The sequence below is a fragment of the Syngnathus leptorhynchus genome, chromosome 16 (genome assembly GCF_054491065.1).
Source record: "Syngnathus leptorhynchus isolate UIUO chromosome 16, UIUO_Slep, whole genome shotgun sequence".
NCBI lineage: Eukaryota > Metazoa > Chordata > Actinopteri > Syngnathiformes > Syngnathidae > Syngnathus > Syngnathus leptorhynchus.
In genome coordinates, this window is record NC_141210.1 from 7,016,115 (window position 1) to 7,025,830 (window position 9,716).

General features: G+C 39.8%; 2 protein-coding genes across 5 annotated transcripts; one reads left to right on the plus strand and one right to left on the minus strand.

Moving 5' to 3' along the window:
- The first annotated feature begins 5 nt into the window (after nucleotides 1–5).
- Nucleotides 6–9,296, plus strand: csdc2b (cold shock domain containing C2, RNA binding b). 3 transcript variants are annotated; one of them, XM_085934051.1, is made up of 5 exons: nucleotides 6–936; nucleotides 1,614–1,947; nucleotides 2,071–2,193; nucleotides 2,520–2,613; nucleotides 9,227–9,296. In XM_085934051.1, exons 2-5 carry the CDS (start codon nucleotides 1,766–1,768, stop codon nucleotides 9,266–9,268), a joined length of 441 nt encoding a protein of 146 aa, XP_085790177.1. In that variant the 5' UTR covers nucleotides 6–936; nucleotides 1,614–1,765; the 3' UTR covers nucleotides 9,269–9,296. The 3 variants fall into 3 exon arrangements, with proteins under 3 accessions (XP_085790177.1, XP_085790175.1, XP_085790176.1); XM_085934049.1 differs by lacking the exon at nucleotides 9,227–9,296 and adding an exon at nucleotides 4,995–5,222; XM_085934050.1 differs by lacking the exon at nucleotides 9,227–9,296 and having other exon boundaries at nucleotides 2,520–2,869.
- pmm1 (phosphomannomutase 1) lies at nucleotides 3,692–7,515 on the minus strand. 2 transcript variants are annotated; one of them, XM_085934046.1, is made up of 8 exons: nucleotides 7,157–7,515; nucleotides 6,896–7,013; nucleotides 6,665–6,741; nucleotides 6,426–6,517; nucleotides 6,251–6,350; nucleotides 5,760–5,835; nucleotides 4,709–4,824; nucleotides 3,692–4,325 (listed from the first exon to the last, which is right to left on the minus strand). In XM_085934046.1, exons 1-8 carry the CDS (start codon nucleotides 7,220–7,222, stop codon nucleotides 4,203–4,205), a joined length of 768 nt encoding a protein of 255 aa, XP_085790172.1. In that variant the 5' UTR covers nucleotides 7,223–7,515; the 3' UTR covers nucleotides 3,692–4,202. The 2 variants fall into 2 exon arrangements, with proteins under 2 accessions (XP_085790172.1, XP_085790171.1); XM_085934045.1 differs by having other exon boundaries at nucleotides 5,745–5,835.
- Nucleotides 9,297–9,716: the final 420 nt, after the last annotated feature.

The window sequence follows — 9,716 nt, forward strand, 5'->3', positions numbered from 1 at the left end:
TGATGTTTTATTAAATACACAGACATTTCAACATAATATCAAATAATGTGAAGTGCTTGTCATCAGTGTGATGATTGTGATTTGTCACAATTGTGTGGTGACAGGAAGCCACAAAGGATTAGAGACAAGCTTTTAAATCCTATATTTTGAAGGACATAAATATATGTAATGTGTTTCATGTGACCCCTGTGAGACCATTGGGTGGTTGTTTGAGAAAACTAGGTCATGTTGTATCCAAAAAAACAAATCAGATAAAGAGGATGCCTTTCATATGACTCCCTTCTCCCTGCTATTACTGTCTCATAATAAAACCATGATTATAGTCCAGTAGGAAGAGATTTTTCCCTTTACGGACTGTACCATTCAACACTTTTTAAATGTTTGGGGAAATTGTTTCATTCACAAATTGTAATTAAGTAATTTACCTTTGACCACAGTTGCTAATTATGTATCACTCCTGCACCCATTTTGTTGAAAAAAAAAACTTATAACGGAGATTCACTTTTTGATATTTTTGTTTATTTGTATGCATTGATGCCCTCTGTAATCATTGAAGCTCCAGATCCCTAAAGCACAGCACGCCACTGCAATTAATTACAAAATTTCAACTCCCTAAATTGTGCCAATTAATATCCCAAATTTCTCTGCACTAATACGACTCGTCATCGCGCGTCATCAAGTTTCCGCTCCAGCGAGTCCACTTTCAACGCATCTCATCCGCTCCCTCGCAGGGTGGAGGCAGCTCGGCGCGCATGCGCACTCTGGCATCACGCCATCGGAAACCACCGTCAGCTGCGCACGCCCGCCCGCCGTCACATTAGGTTTTCCCCATTATTTATTTAATATGGTCCTTATATAATGCTACGCATCCATTCAACTCATACGTTTGGCACAGTGAGCCAGCCGACCGTCCAACTAGCTGGTTGGGACCGCGCTGTAAGTAACATTCATCTTCATACTGCATGGTGGTGACCGTCAGTGAGGGACGCTTTGTTTTGGGATGGGGACGGATTGTTTTGGAAAATCACCTTCAAATATTGTCCTGTGTTTCTGACAATTTTAAATTGATAGTCAATAGTGGTGACTGCAACAATCCGATAGAAATAAGATCATGCAATTATTTTGGATTGTGAATGTGATGCATTCATTGGCTTGTTATTCATCTTTCCGGTTCGCTCTTGTGTCATTGTGTCACTCTTTGCCTATTTGTACTATTTTTGGTACTTCTATAAAAAAAAAAAAAAAGATGAATAATGCAATTTCTATAGCGTGGTCATTTGGGAATTGGTGACCGGGGGTTGCCTACGTCATTCGGTGGTAGCCTCCTGCAGCTGTTCTGACGTCACCTGCCAGTATCAAACACAGGAGTGGGCGTGACACGTACTCGAGTGTCACGAGAGCAATGCAATGAATCATCCGTCTTAAATCACATGCAATTTTAATTCCTATTCTACATTACAAATGTTTCAACCAGTGATATCTATATTTCCAAGTATGTGGTTTCATGACTAAGCGTGCATAACGACTTGCGACACTGCTTTCCAGTATTTGACAGAAACAAGCTCCGTCGTCACTAAATGTGCTCCACTTCCTCGTGTTGTTCTTCCACACAGCATGTGTGATAGACACAAAGTGACAGTGCTGACCCGGATAACTCGCTGAGTTCGAGGCCTCACAGGAGACAGCTGTGTTCGGCGGCAGACTGCAGCTTGAAGAATAGCAGCAGCAGCAGCAGCATCCCCCTCGTCCTCCGATCCAACTCGACATGACGGACCCCAACCTCACGTCGCCCTCGGCGACCCCGCTTCGATCCCCCGATGCCCCGCTCACCGTCTCCTTCCCGTTCCTTAGGGAGGGGAGTCGAGTTTGGGAGGAAAGGGGAGAGCAGGCGCTACCCAGAGAACTTCCCAGCCCGCTGCCGACCAAACGTACTCGCACATATTCGGCGTAAGTCGCTCAATGTGAAAAATGAATCTTCTTATTGAGTCATATCACAATGAGGGAGATCTGACATCCTCTGGTCTCGCTTTTATTTCTCTTTCATGGCCTCTGCTTCTTTGTTTCACGCAGCACGGTCCGAGCTCACTCAGGTCCGGTGTTCAAGGGCGTTTGTAAGAACTTCTCAAGATCCCAGGGACACGGGTTCATCCGACCGAGCCATGGCGGCGAAGACATCTTTGTTCACATCTCAGAGTGAGTGACGGTTGAGATGTGATGAAAAGAAAGTTGTGGAGTGTTTATTTCATATCTGTGATATCCACTTTAAGCTCCATCAATCTTCTGCACTAAAAAAAAGTGGTATGTTGAATTTACTCAAATATGTTTTGTCAAGCTGGTGCACAAATTAAAATCATTTGGATCCAGATATACATGTAAAGTCTATGAAATATCTGGATCCAATCCAACAGCTAGTTACATTTAACAATACAAAACATCTGAAATATATTCGATATTTAATATTCACTTTGAAATCTGACCGACGGAATATTTGGTGACCCCGTATCCGTCTTCTGTTTCAGCATCGACGGTGAATATGTTCCCGTCGAAGGCGACGAGGTCACGTACAAAGTGTGCAGAGTCCCACCCAAGAATCTGAAGGTGCAGGCGGTGGAGGTGAGGATAATTCATCTGAACCCAGGCACCAAACACGAGACCTGGTCCGGCCAGATCATCAGTTCTTAGGTTTGGGCTCCAGGATCGTGTCTGCACTTGGTGTAGATGGAGGGACTGAAAACATATATCAAACGCATGTTCCCTTTGCCGTTAGCGTTTCACTTATTAGCTACTACTCTTCCACTAACTATGACGGGATCAAACATTTTATTTGCGTTGACCTGTGAACAAATGTGGCCAACGAGAAAAGACTTAAGGTGCCAAAAACGATTCTTTACCCTATCAAATGTACGGTACTCCATTTTCTGATACTTACGGTACAAAAATAGGGCACCGAATATTCTTCCTGGTTCTTACGTCAAGTGCAAGTTCATTGGAAGAGGAACGTGAATGTTTAGTTTTGCTTGAGGGAAAAAAAAAAATATTCGAACACTAACACAGGAAAAAGTCGATTAATGTTTTAGTTTTGGTCAGGAGTCGTTCTGGAGGACTGAAGCAGCACACAACATGCATATCAAATGTTATTTTACCGTCTTGTGTTTACTCCTTTTCATGATTTAACTTGTTAAATCTTTGCTTGCGGGAAAACACCAAAACATCCCAAATGGTGAAACTCCGCTCCGAGTTAACTGCGAAAATAAGGCTCCACTTGTTTTACTGTTGTATTTGAAATAATTTCGTGTATGGAGCCATGAACTAATTGAAATATTCCGTGTGTGTGTGTTTTGTGTATGCTTAGTTTGTATGATAGTCGACTCCTTGACTTTCTAGTCGGTCATCGTCACAGAACTGTTTTGTCGTACTGTAGAATTTCAGGTTGTGATCAGTTCAACTGTATTGTGTTCAAATGGTACTACGACCTCTTTAGCATTTCTGTCTGTGTCACTGCAACGTAGAATTTGGATTATTATTCGTCACCTCCAAGTTTTGTTTCCTTTGATGGGGGACTTCTATCGAGCCATGGAATTACATGAAACTAATTGACGATTCACAGTTTGTCTGTTTTTTGAGTGGGGGCGGGGGACTTTAGAAGTCACATGTCAATAATCCAAGAGTAAAGTCTACTCAGCAATGTAAATTTATGTCAAAATGATTTATTAGTGATAACATTTACTGAATGAATAAAAGTAGCTTCTTGATTTACAGTGTAGGCACCATACTGTTGACAGTTTAAAACAGGCCTGATGCAGACCTCGGACTTAACATGCATGGTCACATCATCACAGAAGCTTAATTCTCTGTAAAAGTTCAAAATTCAGTTATACTTCATATCAACTTGATAAAAGCAGATAAGATGGGTAAATTACATGCACCTCAGAGACATGAATAAACCTGGAACGTTTTGACAATGAAGGAAAAAAAAAAAAAAAGACATTGTCTTTTACACCCTATTTAGGGTTATACCGTAGATATTTTAAAAAATAACTTATCATTAGCTTTCATCAATGAAATTTCTTATGTCATGGAGAAAATCATTTTTTTAGTAGTTTACAACCAACCCGTTTAGTGGATCGCACTGGTTGATTTTCAGCAGGCAGACAAATACTCTGCAGAGTAGGCCATGACAAAACCCCCCCCAAAAAAACCCATCAGGATTCACACGACGGCTCATCGAAGAAAAGTTCCCGACACCGGATGGCAGTGTCTCTCGGCGAGTTGACCGTGTAGCCGATCGTACGCGGGTCGTTAAAAATTTCATAATCGTTTCCTCCCTGAGGGAAAAAGACACAAAAAGCAATGATTAGTGCAGCCTGATTAGGTCTTGTTGAGAAACAGCCACTTTTCATCTGACCTCTGACCTTTAACTGCATGACATCGGCATCCCTGAGTCTGAGCCCATCTCAACATATTATTTACTCTAACAGAATTTTTTTTTTTTTTTTCCAATCCAATATTTATGACTTGGCCTGCCTCCAAAACATCTCTTAACTATTTGGCATGACCTCAAATAATTAACACTTAGCACTCGACGTATAATGAAGGAACAAAAGCTCCTTGGATGTATTACAGGTTATTTGAGGACGACTCGCTTTGCCGGCGGAACTTGTAAGTCTTCCAGGGTCTTCGTTATCGACCAAAATTTTGACAAACGTACATCTGACGTCTCATTGCCGAAGAAGTAGATAGCATCCAGGCCTTCGCTCGCTAACAGATCGAGACATAACCTCTTGTCCCAGCCTTCGGGAAACACATCAAAACTGATGAGACCACCTAAGAGCACAAAGCAAATGTCAATATTTGTGTTCTCGCGTGCACAATCTTAGATTGCCATTGCCCAGGGAGAACACAAAAGAATGATGAAATCATTTTGGCAAACAACGAGGCAAATAAAGATAAAAGGAGGATAGAGTAAATCCTGTTTTTTTTTTTCTTTCTTACAGACGTGTCAAAACAACACCATTAGCCATATGCTGCCAAATGCACTAACGACTCTTGTCCTTGATGGCCGCTTTTTCAATCAGCGGACAAACCTGTCTTTTTCCTCACAGTTCAGTGACTTTGTTAGCAGACCAGCAAACGCTGCGGCCATCAAGTCAACATTGTGTCCAAACACAACCAAAGTGTTTTTGGAACCAGGTCACTCATGAAAGCAATAAAATACAAAATGAATCAAAGTCATATAAATATAAACTCATTCCTTTTATTTTTCTATAACCTCTGTTGACCTATATAATTAGGCCCCACCCCTCCGTCTTCCCTTCTAACCTAAATATTTCCCCCCATGCCTCATTACAAGTGATAAAGGCACCAACTGTAGGGCAAGCAGCCAATCAGAAGGCTGTTTTCCCTCACACGCCTCCTCACATGTCCATCATCTGCACAGTTATCTATTTACGGCAGTTGGCGCTGATGCTCTTTGCTTCCAGCCTCTAATGTAGGGGAGAGTGAAAAAGCTTTCTGACTCTAGCTTGAGGCACACATTCATTTAGCAAGACCCTATAGAAGGTTTTTTTTTTTTTTTTTTTTTTGAAACTCCACTGCACCACACTTTAATGACAACCAGAACACAATGATCTGGATGAATGAGAATACACACAGGTGCCATCATACATCATATTTTTTTTTAATACTAATCTAATCATAAATCATTGCTATAATAACTCACACATCATGTTCTAAGACAAACCGACCTTTCTCGTTCTCACCTCGAGTGAACCGCAGTCCCTTTCCGGCAAATTCCTCCTTCAGGGCAGCTACAAATTTCTCCTGGATTTTTTCTTTCTGTGAAGGAAAAAACATTGTTGCTGCACAGAAAGTGTTGTTGTAGTTCTGTAACTGCTCAAATATGTTCATTACCCCTGCTAAAGAATGTGAATTTTAGCAAGAAGCTGAGGGGGTTAATTTTCTGTCGGCTTGAGCGAGTCGTCATTGTGCAGCCGAGACAACTGTCCTGAAAGCGCAACAATGTTTAAACTCCCCTTACGTGATTAAACACGTTTACTGAATCTCAAACCAGTTTGTTTAGCTACTGAATATTAACGGACTAGTTTCGCAAATGGCAGTCACAAAGGATAAGAGACAAAGAGTCACTATCAGGTTTTCATATAACCAACAAAAATCTCGTCTCATGAATAACAAGTGAGAACAGCCGGACCACAATGAAGTAAACATACCAATAACCTTTTTTTTTTTTTACCTTATCTATTTCAGAGAATTCAATTCGTTCCTCGAATGTGCAGTTCCGACCGATGGGGGAAATGTTGAGCATTCCATTCCTGAACTCAATGAACGTTCCCCTGTCAATAAAGAGGCATTGGAAATTGTTCCAAAAAACAATAACCCAAATTTGTAATGATAACTGTATGTGAGACCTTTTCTTTGGTAGTTTGATGAGCCCCATGTAGCTCAAGCAGAAGTTGATGAGGTCCTGCAGCAGCTCCTCCCCAATATGGTTCTGGATTGCCTGTGAAGCAGGGCGCTCATTTTAAAGTAAAAAGTTCACATCTCGGGTTTGAAATAAAAGTACAGCACAGGTATGTATATATATATATATTAAAAAAAAGCTATTTAAGTGCATTTACGTAATTGTCATGAGTTACTTCCCACTTACCTGCTTTGAGTGGAGTTTGCCATCTTTGTACTGCACGGTGCCATTCTCGACAAACACGTAGTCAAATTTGTGGATGACTGCAAAAAAGGAGGAAAAGTTGGGTCAACATGCTAGTGCATATTTTACTTGGTAGATTTCAGAGTAATTGCAGCGTTGTCATTTCCATGTCAAGTCATGGGTGCATTGAAAAAAAATTCTTTGTAGTACCAGGTGAAGGATCAACTGACTCACCGTCATCTCCTTCGCCAAGTTGTTCCGCAATTTTGGAATAGTCTGACGCGCTGATGATGCCAATCTTGACTTTCCTTCTTAATTCTTGGAAGAACTCATCCAGCTCTGGGTCTATTTTCTGCAAATGAAAGAGAAAATGCATGACTCAGTGCAAAACATTCACTCAATTGATGGATAGATGGATGGAAAGACTTGATATCAGATGTTTGCTTTTGCCTCTATGAGAGTATTTATCTTTTTGCTTATTATAAAGACGCTCACCTCTCTCGGTGGCGTTAAAGTACCATCCACATCAAACAAGCATAGAATATTTCTGTCTGCAGACATGTCGACCTGCTGTTTTTGTCTTCTCTTTCAATTCCAGCTGTTTTCGAGAACACGTGCACAAACATACACATCAATAAAAATAAAAAAAAATAAAAAATTCCGAGATAGAGCTGCAGTCTTTAAAATGAATGCATCAGTCAATCAAGGAACTCGAATCGTCCGTTTTAAAAAGATTTCGTTTCTTCATAAAAGTGCCGCATATTCTTGTCTTTCCTTTAAGTCCACGGTGCTGATACGTATTTAGATCTCACACCTTCCAAAACATATCTTGACAAACGTGTCGGGTTTCTTTCACAATGTCAATGCTCCGCTGGTAGCCAATCATGGTCACGATGGCCAGTAAGTGACGTCAGCAAGTAGGCGGTGTTTGGAGGGGGACTTGCTTGTCAATCATCGTGTAATGTAATCAAAATATACAAATGTGATACATGCTATATGTTTATTATACATATACACATAACATACAGTAATGAAAAGATCAAATACATTGGTCAGTATTAGCTGGGATTAAATTATTTGTTAAAAGAAACACTTCATCTGCTTAATTTTAATTTGAACCTTTTGTAATTATAATAACAGTCCAAAATTACGGTGGCAGCGCAGATCTTTAATCCAAGAAATTCGTTTTTATCTTGTTTTCAGGGAGTCACATTTTCCACCAGAGGGCAACATTGGAGAGAGAAAGACTTAAAACGCTCTGGAAAACGGACATTCTAATAAAACAGACAAATTAATATCATTAACGTTAATTCTACCCAATAATAACATTCAGTGGTTTGTCTAGATTTGTAACCAACAGTGATTATATTTCTCTGTAGGGAATCCTAATCCAAACCAAGACATAATTGATGTGAATTACGCATGCGCGACGCATCAAATCTCAGCCCTTCAGTGGCAAGTCGGAGGTTGTAGTTGTTTCCTTCCAGCTCAGAGCTTGTTGGTTTGATCACCAGTCCTCGAGGTGTCCCATTAAGCAATATACGGAAGCCCCAGTTGACCCTGATGCTGTAAGTATTGCAAACCATTGAATGATTGAGTACAACTTCCAATTAGTTGCAAAATAGGTCAATTAACCAATCAGAAACAGCTCTCCAGTTCGCCCTCTCCAAATCGTAAACATGCAGATAAATGAATGACTGTCTCACACAAAAGTGAGCTATTATCTTTGTAAACATTGATTTTTTTTCTAGAACAGCCCTTGAACTGAAACTCATTAGATTGTGCAAGTGTCTGGTAAATATGAATCACTTGGGCGTTTTATCAGCAATCATAAATCACGAGTAAGTCAACGTGTGGTTCAAAAGAAAAGATAGTGCCACAGTGCTAATAAGTGTGACCTCATTTGGGTACAAAATTGGGCACGTGACGTCACTGACGTGAATTCATGCTGCACGTCCGTGTGAACTTAATCTCACCAAGTTATTTCATATAAGTGGGTGAGTTCCCCAGTGGGTGACGTCATGGAGGTCAGCAAGTTACTTATTTGCCTGATTTATTAATAGGCTGCGAATTGATCCATCCAATTGCATGAGGTGCCATAAAGGAACTAATCATTAGCTTCTGAAGCCATCATATCAAAGTCTGACCTCAATCTTGTCTCATTTAGCAACTTTAAACTTTACTTAAACGATAAAACATGCATTGTATTACTTTCCAGTTGTGATCCTTCTTAATAAATCCATCAACATATTACATGCACACTAATAAATATAACTAAACGATGAAGAGCATGTCAATATTATTAATGTGGTCAATTTGTTTGACAAGAACCTCCTAAAAAATGTATTTTATTCTTGCATGTTTTCATTTCATGTGGTTACCATGAAACACAACTGTGAGGACACAATAAACTCATCTTGTTCCTTTTAATACGTCAATGTTTCCTCTCTTCGATAATATGCCAGGGCGACTTGAAGGTGTTTGACCTCCTCACATGAAATGGATCTAAATGGCTGTTTGGTCCCCGCCAACCTAAATATTACAACGTCATTTATGTTTGCTCAGGAGCTTTACGACCAGCAAGGTGGCACTTCAACAGGAAGCTGAGTTATGATGCTGGAGAGCAAGAAGCTTTCAATGGAAATATTGACGATGGACTCAACTGTGGTATGTTGTTTTTATGCCAAGGGTGCTGTTTGGGATTGGTAAAGGATGTAATAAAGCCAGAGGTGGGAATAAGTACTCATACTATGTACTTAATGAAAAAGTACAGAAAAAAATCCTAAAATTAGAAGCACTGATTCAGTTGAAAAATGACAACTGAATTGAACTTTCTTTTTTTTTTTACTGTCCATTATATGCAACACCAAATTTGATAAAAACCAAAACGACATAGAAAATAGCACTTGACAGCATGTATTTATTTAGATTAGACAAAGAATAAAAACAATTCCAAAAATATAACCTGCTTTAAAAATGGATCAAAACAAACTGAATTTTCCAAAAACTAGATTCAAAATGAAATAAAAAAAATAAAAAAAAAATTGGTCTCAAG

What these genes read in the sequence shown, in the direction of transcription:
- csdc2b (XM_085934049.1), top strand. Translation starts at nt 1,766, where the DNA reads ATGACGGACCCCAACCTCACGTCGCCCTCGGCGACCCCGCTTCGATCC. An exon ending in CGTACTCGCACATATTCGGC is followed by an intron (nt 1,948 to 2,070) that starts GTAAGTCGCTCA and finishes TGTTTCACGCAG; the next exon opens with CACGGTCCGAGCTCACTCAG. An exon ending in TGAAGGTGCAGGCGGTGGAG is followed by an intron (nt 2,614 to 4,994) that starts GTGAGGATAATT and finishes TCTTTCTTACAG; the next exon opens with ACGTGTCAAAACAACACCAT.
- pmm1 (XM_085934045.1), bottom strand. Translation starts at nt 7,222, where the DNA reads ATGTCTGCAGACAGAAATATTCTATGCTTGTTTGATGTGGATGGTACT. An exon ending in ACTTGGCGAAGGAGATGACG is followed by an intron (nt 6,742 to 6,895) that starts GTGAGTCAGTTG and finishes CCTTTTTTGCAG; the next exon opens with TCATCCACAAATTTGACTAC. An exon ending in GCAAACTCCACTCAAAGCAG is followed by an intron (nt 6,518 to 6,664) that starts GTAAGTGGGAAG and finishes CCTGCTTCACAG; the next exon opens with GCAATCCAGAACCATATTGG.